We start from the raw sequence: 19,159 nt of genomic DNA, 5'->3' as shown, positions 1-19,159 counted from the left end.
GGCTGTGTCTGCCCTGAAGTCTTCATCACACATTCTCATTGTGCATCCCAACTCGTCAGTGAAGAAAACAGTGTCTTCAATCTCTTTTCACAAGGGCTCCAAATAAATACTCCAACACTTGACGGAGTGACAAATTGCGTTTTCCAAAAATGGCCGCATGAAGATCTCCCACCTCTCATGCTCTTATTCTTCCACTGAGAGGTGGGGTCTCATCTGTGACTGCTCCAACCAACAGAGTAGGTGGAAGGCTGACCACAGAAAGGAAACAGCTTCCAGCTGGCTCTATCTTTCCGGGACACTCACTCAGAGGGAGCCAACCCCTGAGTTGTGAGGAAGCCCATGTGGAGAGGAACAGACCCTCAGCCACGAACCAGCATCACCCACCAGACACGGGTGACCGAACCTTCAGATGACTTTGCCACCCGGTCTTGAGGCTGCCAGCATAGGCCCCACGCTCTGTGGAGCAGACACAAGCCATTTTTTCTTTTAATACTAGCTTATGGAGATATAATTCACATACCATAAAGTTCACTCTTTCAAAGTGTACAGTTCATGGTCTTTAAAGCATTAACAGAGCTGTGCAGCCATCACAGCCATCTGATTCCAGGCCATCCCACCACCCCCAATAGAAACCTTGCACCATGAAGCCACTCCCCGTATCCCTTCCCCCGCAAACCTCCACAACCACCAATTCACTCGCTGCCTCCATGGACCAGCCCACTCTGGACACTTCACCCCAATAGGGTCATACAGTACGGGGACTCCTGTGACCAACCTCACTCACCCAGCATATCCTCAAGGTTCTTCCACATTGAGGCATGCACCAGCACCCCAATCCTCTCCAGGCCAAACAATATTCCATTCACTCTCTATCCATCTTCTCATCAACTGACGGACACTTGGGTTGTTTCCACTTTTTGGCTGTTATGTGTAATGCTACTTGAACATTCATGTTCAGATTTTTGCATGGATATATGTTTCATTTCTCTTGGGCATATACTTAGGCGTGGATTGTGGCTCACATGGTAACTCAGTGTTTAATCATTTGAGGAACTGCCGGACTGTTTTCCTTAGTGGCTGCACCATTTGACATTCCCACCAGCAGTGTATGAGGGTGCCAAACTCTCTACATCCTCTCCAACACTTGACATTTTCTGTTTTATTCATCCTAGTGTGTGTAGATACAAGCCATCCTAACTGCCCTTTCCAATTCCTTGTTAACCTCGAGGAGTAATATACCTGCTAAGAAGGACTCCTTGTGGTTCACTGGGCTCAAATTCATAACCAGAGTCTAGCAGCCATTTCTAGCAGACTGGGCTGCCAGCCTCCTGCACTGTGCTCCTGCCGGCTGGGTCAACTCCTATAAAGGACTTCCTGAAATCATCTTTTGCCCAATGGGCTGAGACCTGTTCCATTTGTCCAATTGGAGCTGCACAGTGATATTCTCATTTGTATATTTACTGACCAATGAGAGTGGCTCCACAACAACCATTCAGGATGCATGATTCCAGCCAATCAAGACACTGCTATGTGAACCAATCAAATTGCATAAATTTGGATCCTTCATTTGCACAAAAATGAACCAAATAGGGTGAACACATTCTCTATATAAGCAGCCTCCTGTTGTCTCAGGGGAGCACCCTTTCAGTTTCCCCCAGAGGCTGCATTTTCCTGGTTTGCAATGTTCACCTGCATGTTCTCTCCTTTTACTGCACCCCAGACTGGGGACTCCTGTTGGCATTGGATTGGTGGTGGCAAACTTGTTTTTTAATTTATTGATTTTAGAAAGAGAAGAGGGATAAAACCATCAATTGTTTCACTTATTCATGCATTCATTCATTGATTCTTGTATGTATCCTGAGCAACCAACTGAGCTACCCGGCCTGGGCAGGGTGGTCAAACTTTTGTTGTCACCTCTGACCCACTGTGTGCTAGAGCATAGTAGACGGTAGTTCAGTGACACCAGACAGCCATAGAAACGGGGGCAGATTCCACAAACGAGGCCACGGAGGAGCAAAGCTCTGCCCTGTCTAAAATCGACGTCCCTCTTTCCCTTCATCACAAAGGTGCTCCTGTCAGCTCCTGCAGGGCCGTGGCTTGGGGTCTACCTTTCCTCTCAGACTCACCCACATTTCTTCAGCGAGGCTGGGCTGCCCTGGGGAAGGGCCCAAAGAGAAAACCATTCACAATCCAAGCTAAGTGCTCCTTTCCAGAGCACATCCTGGCCCTCAACCATGGGAGGCGCATCCTAACTGCTGCCCACGGTGGTAAGAGGACATTCTCCCTTCCCAGAGGAAGAACGTGGTCAGCCCGGAGAAGACTCCACCAGCCCAGTGCGGTGTTGGTGACAACACAGAATGGTGCCAGGCACCCACCACGCCGTGGGCGAGGAGCAGGGATCCTCTCACAAACACAGGCCTGGGCCAGGGACCAGCACAGGGACAAAGGCGCCACATAGCCACCCGCAGGTCTATCCGACCCCACCTTCCCACTGGATCCCTCCTTCAGGAAGGCTGATGGTTGGGCAAAGTCCTCTGTGCAACAAAGTTAAAAAGAAAGTTTTCTTCTCCAGCTCCACTCAGACTGGGCGTTTGCCTAAGCTGGAACTCTGCTCGGAGCCACCACGGGGTAACCCTCAACCCCACGGGAAGAGTACCTTTTGTTCCCAAAATGAAGGAGAGCAAGGTCTGAGCTCTCCTAGGAAGAGGCACCTGTAGGCCTCCTGCAGAATCAGGCAGCTGCTTCTCCTCACAGGCAGGGCTCATCTGAGAAGTCACACTGAAGGGCAAGGGAGATGATAAAAACCTCAATCTCTCTCCCCCACACACACACCACATCCAGCGCCCAGTAGGCATTCGCGTCCAGGGTCAGCTGTCCACACCAGCGTCCTCATTGCAGAGCAGCCGTGCATCCTGTCGGCTGCAGGTTTGGCTGTGCTCACAGGGAAGGGCATGCAGCCGCCCTGGGCAGGCACACTTAGGATTCCAAGACATACCAGCCATGGCAAGCTTCTCTGGAGCAGCTGAACTCTGCGGGGCCCAGAAATGCCCACCACGGATGCTTTGCTTCACTCCTGTCCGGGGTTCCAATCCAATCCTGCCCTCTCCTACTCTAACCTACACAGCTCACAGCAGCGGTCAAAGGTCTTGGTCATGGCCCACTTTACTGCCCATTCCCGCTGAGATGTGAGCCTTGCACACAGTGGTTCTAAGCACTTGAAGAAGGCAAACTCGTTGTAAAAGCAGACACCAGGGTTTGTTTGTGGAGAGCTGGCCTAACGTCCTGAGCTGCGCCCAGGAAGGTGAGGCGGAGCCTGTCACCGGTGGGCGGAGCTCTGGGGAGGCTGTTAGCCCAGTAGATTTAAGGACAAGAGGGACGTGCTGATGGCCCCTCCACTGGAGCTGGATTGCATTTTAATAATGCAACACTTTAATACAGTTTGATGTGTGCAAAGGGGAAAGATTGACTCAAACATCTGATGCAATTGAGACCAAGGTAGAAATCATGCCACGAGATAAAACTAGGCTTTTCCCCATTCTCAGATGGACCTAAGATGGGAGGGGGCCTGCGTGGAAGGGCCGGGGCTTCCCTGGCTCTCTGGTTCGCATCTCACGCAGGACACCCCCAACTTCGGTTCTCACTCTTGGACAAAGTGCATTGCTCACTTCTGTGTCCCTGCCCTGGAACATACTTTTTTATTTTAAAAGCAACATGCTACTACCGTCACCTCACAGAAAAGCCTCGTTCCTCCAAACAGCGGCTAACTCTTGCCCGTCAACTAGAACAATGTTATCTAACCGCTGCGGCACTGACATCATGGGGAGAGCAGCCACCGACATGAAGCTCAAAGCCTGCAGACTGGAGCAAGCCAATACTGCCAAGCATATTCCTTTAAGAAAAAGTAAACTTTACCTGTGGCTGTAGCGAATGGCTATCGTCAACCCAAGCTGTAATTAAGAGAGAAATACACATTAAATAATATCCAGAATATGCTGAAGTCACCAGAAAATTAATTTAATTTGGTCAATAATTTTTAAACGTTTCCTATTGTGCCCCATGGCGAGTACTTCATAAATAACACATTTTAATAATAGCTCTTCAGTTTCAACATAGCTTTTAGGGGATAATCACATTTTGAAAGGGTCTTTATGAGGCCTCCCATATTTCACTGTGCACTGAACAGAAGGCATCTCTCCTCAGGAAAGACTTCCAGAACAGGGCTCTTTGTTTTCCCCCATTTTTTCTTTAAAAAAAAAATTAAAACGTTCTTTATTGAGGTATAATTGACAAATAAAGCTGTACACATTTAAAGTGTACAAGTTGGTGATTTGATAAGTGTATACACTGTGAAATGATTACCACACGTTACTGTGTTCAGCAACATAATTATCTGTGTTCACTGAGAACGTTTAAGATCTGCTCTCAGCAACTTTCCAGCACGTAATACAGTTTGTTGGCCATAGTCACATGCTGTACACTAGATCCCTGGAACTTACTCATTTAAAACTGGAAGTGTGTACCTTTGACCAGCATCCCCCCATTTTCCTACTCCAGCCCCTAGCAACCACCATTGTACTCTCTGTTTCTATGAGCAAAACAAGGCTCTCTCGACTCTTGAGACAAGGAACTACAGGGTGGGACTGCTCTGTGTGCTGCTTCTGAGGTTTGCATTAGAAGAGGACCATGTCCTCTGTCCCCCGTACCCCATGGGACTGACCACCTGGACCAGAACCCCCCTGAGGGGTCACACTGACTCCATAAGCTTGACGCCAACAGGCCACAGCTCTGAGGACAGCAAGTCAGTAAGGCTGTGAATCACATGTGACATCAAGACGGGAAACCATAAAAATCCTACAAGACTCCATAGGCAGCAAAATAGCAGACATATGTCATAGCAATATCTTTACCAACACAGCTCCTAGGGCAATGGAGACTAAGGAGAAAATAAACAAATGGGACTATATCAAAATAAAAAGCTTCTGCACAGCAAAAGAAACCATCAACAAAACAACAAGGAAGCCCACTGCATGGGAAAACATATTGGCCAATGATATTTCAGATAAGGGTCTAATCTCCAAAATTTACAGAGAACGCATACAACTTAACAAACGGAAGATAAACAACCCAATCAAAAAATGGGCAAAGGACCTAAATAGACACTTTTTGAAAGAGGACATTCAGAAGGCCCAGAAACATATGAAAACATGCTCAAAGTCACTAATCATCTGAGAGATGCAAATCAAAACGACAATGTGGTACCATCTCACACCTGTCAGAATGGCTATCATCAACAAATCAACAAATGACAAGTGCTGGCAAGGATATGGAGAAAAAGGAACCCTCATGCACTGCTGGCGGGAATGCAGACTGGTGCAACCACTGTGGAGAACAGTATGGAGTTTCCTCAAAAAATTAAAAATGGAACTCCCATTTGACCCAGTAATCCCACTTCTAGGACTATATCCCAAGAAACCAGAAACACCAATCAGAAAGGATATATGCACCCCTATGTTCATAGCAGCACAATTTACAATAGCTAAGATTTGGAAACAGCCTAAGTGCCCATCAGCAGATCAGTGGATTAAAAAACTGTGGTACATCTACACAATGGAATACTACACTGCTATGAAAAGAAGGAGTTCTTACCATTTGCAACAGCATGGATGGAACTGGAGAGCATTATGCTAAGCAAAATAAGGCAGTCGGAGAAAGATAAATATCACATGATCTCATTCATATGTGGTATATAATGATCAACATAATTTGATGAACAAGAATAGATCCAGAGAAAAATGGCAGGGGAGGGCGGTGGTTAGAGAGCAACCAAAGGACTTGTATGCATGCATATTAGCATAACCAATGGACATAGACACTGGGGTGGTGGGGGCTTGCCCGGGGTGGGAATGGCTGGGGGGGGGGCGGTTCAATTGGGGGAAAAGGAGACATATGTAAAACTTTAGACAATAAATAAATAAATTTTTAAAAGAATAAAAAAAAGAGAAAGTGTGTACCCTGGATGGTGTGGCTCATTTGGTTGGGCATCGGTTGGTGGTTCCATTCCTGGTAGGGGATGTGCAGGAGGCTGTTTCCCTCTCACATCAATGTTTCTCTCTCTCATCTTCTCCCTTTCTCTCTCTCTAAAAAAGAAAAAAACAACACACAAAACAAAACAAAACAAAAAAACTTAAAAAAGAGAGAAAATGTGCATGATCACTGGGCACAGCACCAGTGAGGGCCCAGGTGACCCAGTGATTCCCTCTCTACTCTGGGGGTGTCGTGAAAACCTCTAAGGCATAACTAGGGGTCCAGTCACAAGGCCTGGGCCTGGCCCTCGGCTCCTTCCCACAAAGTCAGTTGTGGACATGGAAAAGTCAGTCCAAGCCCTAGCTGGTTTGGCTCAGTGGATAGAGCCTTGGCCTGTTGACTGAAGGGTCCCAGGTTCGATGCCAGTCAAGGGCACATGCCTGGGGTGCAGGCTCGTGGGGGGCATCCAGGAGGCAGCTGATCAATGATTCTCTCTTGTCATTGGTGTTTCTATCTCTCTTTCCCTCTTCCTTCCTCTCTGAAATCAATAAAAATATATATTTTTTAAAAAGTCAGACCAACCATTTCTACTGCTAACTGCCTAACAGAAAAAACTATCCTAACATATATATAAAAACCCAGGGTCCTTAACAACCGACTGAAGGCTCGACTGAAGAGAGAAGTGAAATCATCACTGAGATTAAAAAATAAAAATGAAAGCACAATGACTCTGTCCAGCGCGGCATACAGAGTGCCCCAGCTACTGAGTGACCTGCTCAGCTCCAGAATAACCCTCCGCTGCTGTCATCCCACATACACCCCAGTGCAGAACCAACAACAATGGGCCATCAGCCGTCTGGGAGACTGGCCTCGGCTTTATAAAACACCTATCTCAAAGTGAAGCATGAAATATACAACAAGCTGATGTTGTATCACACTTGCCCGAATTTATACACAATCTTTCTCAACTAAGCTTATATTTCCTCTGCGACTTAGGCAAAAAGCAGAGGAAGTTGCTTTGGGACAATCAAAAACTTAAAGAACAAGGAGGAAACTATTTGGGGAATGAAATAAAAACAGAATCTACAGCCAAAGGTCAGGAGAGCAAATTATAGATCTCACATGCTGGGTAATTCTTACGTTTCCTGGGGTTAAGAGTTCTGGCTTACAGTTAGGCTAATTATAAGATAATTTCACCGACGGCATATTTGGATAAGCTTCGGAGGACTGTTTAGTTGGCGGCTTTTCCGCAGCTGAGAGGCGAGCCCCTGCTGGGCAGGGAGGAAGTGGCGCTGGAAGGACAGCCCTGGGAAGACGCAGGATGGGCTGCTCGGTGGCAGTGTGCTGGTTAAGCAGGGCTTGCCAGTAAACCCCTCACAAAGGTGAATTTCATTCAGCATTATTAGTGTTTTCCTGGCTTTTGAATCAAATATGTTTTATGCCATTTTTTAAAGGACACCTCTGTAAGGAAGAAAGTGTGAATCTTGGAACCTCGCAGGCCGGCCGCAGCACGTGCAGGCCTCCGTGTGCACAGGCCTGGGGCAGCCGCACCAGAAACCAGGTGACCAGAGCCCTTGCAAAGGCACCAGTGCCACATGGGAACCAGCTTACGGGTGCATGGGAACGCAGCATTCCCAGTCATTCTGCAAATGAGGCCAAAACCCCTTATGGAAAGCACTGGATCCAATTAGGCAGCTCTAAGAACATACTAGAACAGTCTGGAACAGTCCTTGTGAGCCTCACCATGAAACCCAGGTTGGAACAGGCAAAGAAGCCAGTTAAGTGGCGGAAGGAGCCTCTGGTGCTTGCTCCTCACTCCTGCATGTTATCTGACCGTGAGGAGGCAGGGGACAGAAAATTCTGAGGCTTCTGTGCCACAGCACGGACCAGGTAAAGGCAGCTGGTCACCACTGAGAGCTGGCCGGAGACCCTTCTCCCTCCGCCTGAGGAACCCCTGGCAGCCAGTCAGGCCCCACCAAGAAGCATCAGCAACTCAGACAGCCTTTAAGCAAGTCTCACTGCATGTATTCACACATATACCCAACACACACGCCCACACACATGTGCACACTAGTGTGCATACACTTCCACACTCACATGTATGCATGTGCACATACACATCGCCCACTCAAGTGTGCATACCAAACATGCTCACACATCTACACATGCACTCATACATGCACATGAGTGCACACATTAATATGCATGTGTGTGTGTGCTTGTGCATGCACTATACTCGCATGCACACACATGTGTGCACCAGCACATATACATTCATATTGGCATTCATACCCCATGTGCACAGACACTGGCATTCAGAGAGGCCCATAGAGCCCCTGGGACAAAGGGAGGCCTCAGACAATTGACCCTTTTGTTGCTGGTCTCAGCAGGGACCCTGAGGAGAGGGAAGAGGGGGGCCGGGGGTTGGCCCCTTGACCCCGGCCCAGCAGGGCTGAGGCCCAGGGACAGGGAGGTCAGCGGGAGTTCTGAGCTGCCACCCCCTGGAAAACACCCCCAGCACATACTGTATTGCCAGGAAGCACTTAACAACCCCCCATTTGGAGCATTTCTTCTTAGATTTACACAGTTTGTTAATAACAAAATTAAATCACACTTTAATGGCAAGGAAAGAGTAATTTAACATTTTTCAAAATCTCCACCAGCTACAAAAACCTTTTTCCTGCTGCTTCAGCCTGAAAGTGCTCCTTTTTTGGAACAGCTGACTGAGGCAGCTGTTTTGTATCAAGTCCGAGCTCTTTCTATATGACCCAGGGAGCTCAGACAACAGGCAGGCGTTCCTGCATTAGGGTAATCTGAGAATAATTTGCCATAAAACACCCAGAAGTGCCCCAGCTGTGGCTGGATACACCCTATAAAGTACCATGTAGACCGCATGGATCTCATAAAATAATCTTAATAATTTTAGAAACCGATTGCTAAAACACACTTTAAAGTTTTTTAAAGGAAAGGAGCCGTTGACACTGTCTTAGAAGCCAGAGGGAGCTCCCCTTACGTGTCCACGGACTGTCAGTGTCTCTCCCCGACCGAGGTGCCCCTGATACTGCGAACCCGTTTCTTATGGGTCCACTGTGCTGGGTGTTCAGTAGGTGCTCTCACACACAGGTGGGCAGGGGCAGGGGAGGGGCAAGAGTCCAGGAAGTACCAGCCCCCCGTTACCCAGCTGGGGACAGCTCAGAGTGCGAGTCAGAACATTCTAGACCAGGGGTGGCGTGCTGGCAGGGGCACCTTCACAGGGTCACTCACCAGCCACAGCCCTGACACTGGCACTCCTCATCTCTCGAGAAAAGCTGGAAACCGAAGGTTTTGTTATTTAAAAAACAAAACAAAAAAACTCCCACATTTTACATTGATTTAAATATTTTTCAAATACTGGGTGAGTCAAACAAAACATGTCAGTGGACGGGGCCAGCGGGCCGCCGGGCTGCAGCCTCTCTGTGCACCTGCCGCGCTGCCGGCCTCTCCTCGGCTTCCCCAAGCTTCAGCTCTGACGTAATGCGTTTGTGACAAACCTGGGGGAAGCATTGGTATTATTTCTGAGTGTCCCCTCCCTTCCCTATCCTATACTAATGTGAACCTTTTCCTTTCGTTTACTTCCCTTTAATTTCAAGATCCCAAAGATTTAGAACATTGCAGAATAAACTAAAAAAAAAAAGCTTGTTTATTATCCTCCTGCCTCTTTACTTTTTCTTTTTTTATATACTATTCCTTCCCGTTTTATGGGAGATACAGAAAAAGAGCAGGCAGGGGAGAGGAGGCACGGCATGGACAGCATCGCACATAAATGGAACCATACGTGCCAGCCTTCCCTTCCCCACCCCCTCCCCCACCTCCGCTCAGGCCACTGCCCCCCGCCCCCCCCCCCCCCCCCGACGGCGCCTCCAGGGCCGGTCCTCCCCAGGCATCACCCAGAGCTTCCTCACCCTCCGTGCCTGACTCTCAAAATCCCCATCACACACACCACAGCCACCCTCCTCAGCCAGGGCCCTGTCTAGGGCTTGCCTATGCTACCTCCTCCGAGAAATGAACCTTGCTGAACCAACAGGTGTGGTCAGCTCAGCTGCAAGGAGCTTTGTGGTCAAGTCTCTGCCTTGTCTTGCTGTTTCCTCACTGTAAAATGGGAACCGTGCTCTCTATCTCGTGGGTGGTTTAGGCAGATTCACTTAGAGCTCAGAGATGAGGCCCAGCAGCAGCCTCAGCATCTCCGAGGAATCTGTGAGAGATGCAGATCCTCGGGCCTGACGGGAGACCTACTGAATCAGGGGTGTGTGAGCCAGGCCTCCAGGCGAGGAAGCCCCGAGAGGACTTAGCATGTGCATGGCACAGGGAACTCTTACTAAGTGCTGTGGCGACGATGATGACGGTCGTGACGCTGCAGCTCACAGTAAAGCTATTTCACTTCACGTCTTCTTCATGTCATTTCAGCGTCCTACATGCAACGTCAGAGGGCATAACCGCTGTGAGCTGGGGCCCTGGCAGGCCCAGGGTGAACTTGGGAGGGGAGGCCTCCTGGTGCACCCAGGTGACCAACCACATGGCAGGGAGAGCTCCACGCCCTGCGAGGGCCACGGGATGCTGTCGACGACGACAAGGGCCAAGGGCCAGCCTCACAGGCTCCCCCCCCCCCCAGCCCCGCCCCACCCCGCACTCCTCTCTGTCACTCCCATCAAAGGAGAAAGAAGACAGCGGGAAAGGCTGGAGGAAGAAAAGCAGCAGCATGCTTTCCTTACAGAGTTTATTTCATGACATTCATTTCATTACTGAGTTTATTTCCCGATCCTTCCTTGTCCCTTAACGTTAAATTTTAAAAACAACAGAAAACTGAGGATTCGGAAAAGAAGGGGCTGCTACACTGTGCAGGCTCCTTCCAGGACTGTCAGAAACCTGGCGATTCAGATCAAAAGCTTTCAAGACCTGATACAAAGGACAAGTGGCTAACTCAGTGGAAATTAGCATTGAACTAACATTGAACTGTAGGCGTGGTTGTTTAACCAGCCGAAAAACACAGGTTGTTTTTAAGTCTCTAAGCCCCAGATGACTGCAGAAGTCAGACCGATTCTGCCGCTGCTCCTCCCACTGTCCCCAAGAGCCTAAGCCCGGCACCAACACTGTGGACTTAAAGTTATAGCGCTGCTGGGGGACCCTGGAGATGTTTCACAAGGACTTGCTGTGGCCCCCAATTTGCCCCAATTAAAAACATGTGTGAGTGTAGAGTTGCTGCCCCCTCAGTGACCGCCCCTGGGACCACTTCTGCTAGGCATTTCCCAGCGACAAAGCCCTGAGGCTCTGGCTGTGGAGGGAGCCTCTGCTCTATGCCCCCTTCCCCCCGCCACCCCCCTGCAGAGAGGACCTGAGACAGAGGGAAGGAGCTGGCAGGCCCAGCAAGCAGAAGGGCTTTAGGAGGCCAGTGTCATCTTCGTCACCGTCATTAAGTGGCTAAGGCCATCCCTGTGGCAGCCCAGTGAGCTGCAGCCGGACCTGGTGACTCGGCGCTGTCTCCGGCCCCCAGAAACAGGGCTGCCCAGAAGTTCGCTCCAGGAACCCCTGGGTTCATACAGCTTGTCCATGAATGTATTTTTTTAGGTTTCAAATAAAATAATTGTGGATTTTGGTTTTTCCTTGCTTCTCTTGATATGAACGGGTGGGTATCTGATATGCATAAGCCACACACACTTCCCAGAAAGCCTACTTCCATGCCCAGGAAACCAGCACACCATGGGCTGGGTGTGTGCGCCTCCAGCATGAAGCGCCGAACCCGGACACCTACACGAAAACCTAGATGAGGTCAGAGGAGGCCGAGAGGAGGAAGAGGCTAAAGAGAAGAAAGGAAACGTGCAAGGGACCAGAGAGAAAAAGCAGGGGCCGCCCGCCAGTGCCGTCAATCACAAAAGCATTTTAGGACGTTTCTAAGGTGGATTTGGTCTGTTAGTGTCAGAAAGTGAAAGGCCTTTCACAGCCCGTCACAGAGCTGAGAGACCCCGCCGCAGCTTGCTGACCCACGCTGACCCCAGGCCCCACCAGAGTCCGAAGCAAACTCCCAGGAAAAAAAAAATCTCTTTTTCATGTAAAACACAAGCATAGTTTTAAGGAACTTGTTTGAAAGCAAGAAAAGCACTTTTATTCTAGCTTTTACCTACTTTCTCCTCTTAAGTTTTACTAATATTACACAAAACAAATAAATAGACAAACAAAAATTCCTTTCACCCATAATGAGGCATTCTGTGACTTATGAGAGCAGCTGTTTAAAAAGTGTAGAAAATCCATTATTGAAAAAGAAAAATATAGCTTGGCCAGTATGCTCAGTGGTTAGAGCGTCAGTCCACACACCTAAGGGTCAAGGGTTCAATTCCCAGTCAAGGTCTAGTACCTGGGTTGCAGGTTCACTCCCCACCCCCAGTTGGGCATGTGTGGGAGGCAACCAGTCAAAATGTCTCTCATCAATGTTTTTCTCTCCCCCCGCCCCCAGTTCCTCCCCTCTCCATCCCACTCTCTCTGAAAATCAATGGAAAAAAAATATCCTCAGGTGAGGATTAACAAAAAGAAAAAGAAAAATATATTCTTAAATTAAACTATTCATTAGGAGATAATTGTAGATTCACGTGTAGGTATTGGAAAGTATAGAGAGAAATACAACAGAGAGGTCCTGTGCATCCTAGCCCAGTTCCTGCCAATGGGAACTCTCACGAAACTGTGGCCATATCACAGGGTATCACAGAGAGTACAGTAACATTGGCCAGCCAAGCTGCAAGACGTCCTGTCCCTTGTGTTGCCCTTTACAAATGCACCCAATCCCTCCCACATTCACCCACGGTTTAGACCCTGGAAATCATCGTTCTATGTTCTATTCCTGTAGTTTTGTTTCAAGAATGTTATGCAAACGAAATCATACAGTATGTAAACCTTGTGGGATCAGATCTTTCCATTCAGCACAATTTCCTGAGGATTCGTCTGGGTGGTCACATGGACCAACAGCCATTCCTTTTGATTGCTAGGTAGTATTCCACAGCATGGATGTACCACAGTCTATCGATCTGTTGGAGGACATCTGGGTTATTTGCATTTGAGGCTATTGTAAGTAAAGCTGCTATGGACAGTTGTGTGCAGGTATTCACATGAACACAAGGTTTCATTTCTTTGGATAAATGCCACGTAATTCCTATGCCTGTTTTTGTTAGATTAATGTGCTATATTTTTGTCCAAAGATAACTTTCATTCTTTGTTAATAAATAACCTATTTTTTTTATATTTTTATTGATTTCAGAGAGGAAGGGAGAGGGAAAGAGATAGAAACATCAGTGATAAGAGAGAATCATTGATCGGCTGCCTCCTGCACACCCCCTGGTAGGGATGGAGCCCACAACCCGGGCATGTGCCTTTGATGGGAATCGAACCTGGGACCCTTCAGCCCTCAAGTCGACTCTCTATCCACTGAGCCAAACCGGTGAGGGTGATAAATAACCAAGTTAGAAATGAGCAATTAAACAAAACACTCAGCTTTGTGGGAACTGCTGGGGCTGTCACTGTCCTTTCGCATCAGGCATCCCTAACACCTCTCTCTGAGGGCTCGGGTGAGTCTCTAAGACTTCTGAAACACCCGGCACTCCCTGTTCTCTCTCCTCTCTGCCATACCTTCCTGCCACTGGACATGCCCAGAAACACCACCCAGGCCTTCAGTGGAAGCAGAAATCACGCCATTCACAAGAAAATGAGTGCTTTCCAGGATTCCAAGAAAAACCTTGCCTGGGGGCCCTAGACATTTCTCCACCAAGACCTCAGAGCAATGTGTAGGGGGACAAGGACACTGGATGTGGTGCTGTCTTTAAAAGCAAAACTTTATAAAGAACATATATGTCCACCAGGAGGGCTCTGGTTAGAGTGGACTACCAAGCACTATATTTTTTAATTGATTTGAGAGAGAGAGGAGCACTCATTTTCTTGTGAATGGCATGATTTCTGCTTCCACTGAAGGCCTGGGTGGTGTTTCTGGGCATGTCCAGTGGCAGGAAGGTTTGGCGGAGAGGAGAGAGAATAGGGAATGGTGTTTCAGAAATCTTAGAGACTCACCCAAGCCCTCAGAGAGAGGAAAGGGAAAAAGAGAGAAATATCAATTTGTTGTTCCACTTATTTATGCATTCATTGGTTGATTCTTGTATGTGCCCTGACCAGGGAGTGAACCCATAACCTTGGCATATTGGGATGATGCTCTAACCAACTGAGTTACCGGGCCAGGGCTACCGTGCACTATTAAAAAGATTGAGGAAGTTGTCTAGATACTAACTTGGAAAGACCTCCAAGAAATAGTATTAGGAGAGAAAAAAAAAAAACAGCAGGAAGAAGTCACCTCCTGCATGGCAGTGTGAGCCCTCTCCAGACTGACCCTTCTACAGATAACAGCTATAAAACTCAGGCAAAACACAACAACTAAACTGCCGAGTATTCTTAAGAGTAAAAATAAGCAATCAGATTGTTGAGGAGTGTCAAAAATTTGAAGTAGCAACTGGCACTGGATTTTTGTTGTGTTTTTTTTTTCCTGGTTTTTGCCCTGAAAGCCTGGGTGGCTAACTCAGAGAAAACCTGTTGCCTTTCTGGCTGGAGGAAATAGGTAGGAAAAGAAGCAAAAGGCAACTTTGGTCACTGGCATATGAGGAGGAACCTGAGAGAGACAGGAGCAGAAGAAGGGGCCCCTGATCCAGTGCATGGACTCTGGGTGGTTCTCAGGTGACCAGTGTCTAACAAGGGTGGGACAAGGCAGAACAACGAAAGCTTTAAGAATTGACTCAGACATGAACCCATAGAAGGTAAGACAAGAGCTCAAGGTTAGGCCTTGAGTCTAACCAGGTTAACTCCCTGCTAAAATAAACCCTCAATGTTCTTCAGAAGAATATAGCATAACTCACAGTCCCCCCAAAATAACATTCACAATGACCAGAAGATAATCCAAAGTTACTCAATTTCTGAAGAATCAGGAAAATGTGACCCATTCCCAAAAGAAGACTATCAACAAATGCCTACCTTAAAGCAACCCAGGTGTTGAAATGATCAGATAAGGGCTTTCAAGCAGATATTACAACCATATTCCATGAGATCAAGGAAAATATGCTCTAATTAATGAAAATATAGGAAATCTCAGCAGAGGAAGAAAAGATAAAAACAAGATGCAAATAAGAACTTTTGTATGGAAAATACAATATCTCAAAATAAAACTTCACTGAATGGCTTAATAACAGAATGGAGATACCAAAAGCAGAGTCAGTGAGCTTGATGATAGAGCAATATAAATTATCCAAAAGGGAGAAAAATATTTTTAAACGGACATCTAAGATGATATAAATAAATGGAGAGATATTTTGTATTTGTGTATTAGAAGATTCAAAATTGTTAAGATGTCAATTCTTGAGATCCCAATGCAATGCCAATCAAGTTCCCACCAAGTCAGTTCATAGATTTGACAAAATGACTCCAAAATTTATATGAAGAGGAAAAGGACCTAGAATAGCCAAAACAGGAAAGAAGAACAAAGTTGGAGGAGTCACACCATCCAACTTCAAGACTACAATAATCAAGATAGCTTGGTATTAGAGAAAAAATAGACACAGAGGTCAATTGAACTGAACAGAGAGCCCAGAAATAGCCCCACATGAACATAGTCAACTGAGTATTGACAAAGCTGCAAAGACAACTCAACCGACAAAGGTTCGTCTTTTCAGTAAATGGTGCTAGAACAGTGGAACATCCATATGTGGCAGGGAAAAAAAAAGTGAGCTAGACACACCTTAGACCCTAAACAAAATTAACTTGAAATGGCTCACAGACCTAAAGTAAACTGCAAAACCATTAAATTACTAGAAGAAAACATAGGAGAAAATCTACATGACCTTGGGTTTGTGATGAGTTTTAGATATGCCACCAAAAGCACAATTCAGGAAAGAAAAAAGAAATATATTTAAGTTTATAAAAATTAAAAACTTCTGCTCTGTCAAAGACACTTTCTTTATTAAGAGAATGAAAAGCCACAAATTGGGGGAAAATCTTTGCAAAACACATACCTGATAATGGACTGATATCCAAATATCCAAAGAACTCTTAAAACTCAAGAAGAAAACAAACAAAATTTTAAAAATGGGCAAAAGCCCTGGCCAGTGTGGCTCAGTTGGTTGGGTATCACCCCATGCACAGAAAGGTTGTTGGTTCAATTCCCAGTTGAGGCACATGCCCTGGTTGTGGACTCGATCCTTGGTAGGTGGCATCCAGGAGGCAACCGATCGATGTTTTGCTCTCACATCAATGTTTCTCTCCCCTTTCCTACCACTCTCTCTAAAATCAATAAAAATATTTTTTATTGGGCAAAAGATCTGAAGAGACACTTCACCAAAAGAAAAAAATATATATATATATACACAGGGGAAATAAGCATATGAAAAAATGCTCAACCTCACATGTCATCAAGTAAATACAAATTAAAACAACAATTAGATCCCACTGCACACTTATTTGAATCGCTTAAATGCAAAATACTGACAATCGCTGGCAAGGATTCAGAGCAACAGGAACTCTTATTCGTTGCTGGTGAGAATACGAATTGATAGAGTCACTCTGGAAGACAACTGGGCAGTTTCTTACAAAGATAAACAGTTTTATTATAATCCAGCAATAGCGCTCCTAGGTATTTACCCATATGATCTGAAAACTTATGTCCACACAAAAACCTGCATGCAACTGTTTGTTGCAGCCTTATTTATAATCACCAAAATCTGGAGGCAATCAAGATGGCCTTCAATGGATGACTGGATGAACAAACTGTGTTACACTTACATAGTAGAACACTGTTCAGCAGTCAAAAGGAATGAGCTATTAAGCCATGCAGGAACATGGATAAATCTTAATCATAGATTGCTAAGTGAAAGAAGTCAGTCTGAAAAGGCTACATACTGTATGATTCTATGTACTGGTATATGACATTCTGGAAAAGGCAGAGCTATAGAGTTGGTTAAAGATTAGTGGTTGCCATAGGTCTGGGGAGAGAAGAAGATTAATAAGTGAAGCACACTGAATTATTTGGGGGTGGTGAAACTATTCTGTGTAATACTGTAATGGCAGGTACATGAAACTATATATTAGGCAGACTCATAGAACTTTACAGCACAAAGAGTGAAATGGTGCATGCAATTTTTTAAAAAATCACTTAGAAGTTGACAAAGGGATCTAAGAATAAGAATGGAATGCAAAATCACCTAACTATCAAATCTATGAAACAACCTCACTGAAGGGGGTGAGATAAAGGTATGCACCAAACTAAGGAACTCTGGAGCTGAGCACAGACTGAAGGCAAAATGAACTGAACATGAGCACCGCACTCCAGCTGGTAGAGCTGCTTCCTGTGGGGTCTGAGTTAACAATTCTGAAACCACTAGACAGGGATGGCAAACACAGGTTTTCAGTTGTGAGTAAGCAAAACACAGAGTTCAGTCTTATATTGTTTTTTATTCATATCTATATATATATAAAAAGGCAGCTACCTTAACGGCTATAACGACCTAACAACTGGTCGCTATGACGCCCACTGTGGCCAGCAAAAGCCAGATCAGGGGGTGGGGCTGGTGGCCAACCTTGTGGCCCCTCCCCCTTGCCGGCCTGCCCCTGATCGCACTCTCCCACTCCATCAAGAGCGGGGCCTGCTGGCCAAATGTCCCCTCCCTCCCCCCAGCCAGCCGCCCCTGATTGCAACCCCCCACACCAACCTCCTGCAGTCCCTTCCCCCCACTAGCCACACCCCTGATGGGCCCCCACCACCCTGATCAGCCTGCAGCCCCTCCCCCCCACTGCCCCAACCCTGATCGCCCCCCACCCCAATAGGGGGCAGAGCTGGCTGGCCAATTTCCTGCAGCCCCTCCTTCCACCTGGCCCCACCCCAGATCGGCCCCCCAACCTGAACAGGGGCAGGGCCAGCCGGCCAACCACCTATGGTCCCTCCCCCAGGCCGCTGGCCCCTGATCGGTACCCCCCACCCACCCCATTCAGGGGCAGGGCCAGCCTGCCCACTGTCCACAACCCCTCCCCATGGCTGGCCCCACCCCCAATCTGCCCCCCAACCCCAATCAGGGGCAGGGCCCGAAGGCCAATCGCCCACGGCCCCTCCCCCCAGCCTGATTGGGCCCTGATCTGGGCAGGCTGGCCAGTCAACCTCCCACCATCTCTTCCTCCCAATAGGCCCAGCCCTGATCCACCCTGATTGGGGCTGGGCCAGCCAGACCCCACCCATGCAAGAATTTGTGCACTGGGCCTCTAGTTGCATTATGTATTTGTATTACAATTGTAAACCTACTTTTGCCCACCCCTGTGCATGTGTGCTGGAATTGACCAATTAAGTAAGTAGATGGCAGGTGGTTAAAGCCACTGTCAGAGCAGAGCAAGGGTCACAGACAAGCAAGGAGAGCAGTCTAGGATGATCTGCATGGTAATGGACTAGAGTTGAGACATCAGTATTTAGCTTACTATAGATACAGATGGGCACATATTTATAGATGTCTGTATAGATGCAGGTTATTATACAAACACATATTCCCTTGCTCTGTCAACTGAGACGACCTAGAAGTAACAACACTCTAGTAGCAACAAAAACACCCAGCACCCAAATCTTGTTCTCTAAAACCATCCTTCAGTAAAAGGAACCAGGGCTCCTTGGGGAATGCCTAATCCAAGAGCCTGGGGTACATGACCATGAGTCCAGAGGTTCTGAGAGCCCAGCTTTAATGAACTGCCCTTGAGGTCACAGTTTGGGTAAAATCCAGCTAATGTGGATATGTATAGATAAGGTATGAGGTATGCAGCCATTCTTGCCATACAGCTTCCCATATGTATTTGTTGGGAGATAAGATCTGTAAGTAGGTCATACGTATTATTCGTTAAAAGTTCCTAATCATCCTCTGGGTATTCAAACACAGTGGACAAGGGGGCATTTCCACACTGGCCACAGGGTCCCTTCCTCCCACTCTCATCTCCTGGGCTCCCTTGACCCATGCCTTCCCAGCAGCATCACCTCACTGCTGCACTCTGTCCTTTTGCAATCCAATAGAATTTCCACATCTGGGCCAACCCAACCATCCTATTTCCCTGCCAT

General features: G+C 47.2%; 1 protein-coding gene across 1 annotated transcript in view; it reads right to left on the bottom strand.

The window, feature by feature from the left end:
* The window catches only part of ACOXL (acyl-CoA oxidase like), a gene marked incomplete at both ends in the record, with an annotated part of 252,564 nt that overhangs the window by 187,605 nt on the left and 45,800 nt on the right, over window positions 1–19,159 (bottom strand). The window contains 1 exon segment of the mRNA XM_079792227.1: window positions 3,913–3,947. Within this exon segment, the coding sequence (XP_079648353.1) occupies window positions 3,913–3,947 (35 nt within the window).

This window comes from Cnephaeus nilssonii (assembly GCF_951640355.1).
Source record: "Cnephaeus nilssonii genome assembly, chromosome: 15".
Taxonomy (NCBI): domain Eukaryota; kingdom Metazoa; phylum Chordata; class Mammalia; order Chiroptera; family Vespertilionidae; genus Cnephaeus; species Cnephaeus nilssonii.
Note: the sequence above shows the minus strand (reverse complement) of the source record. Positions and strands in the feature narration are given on the sequence as shown.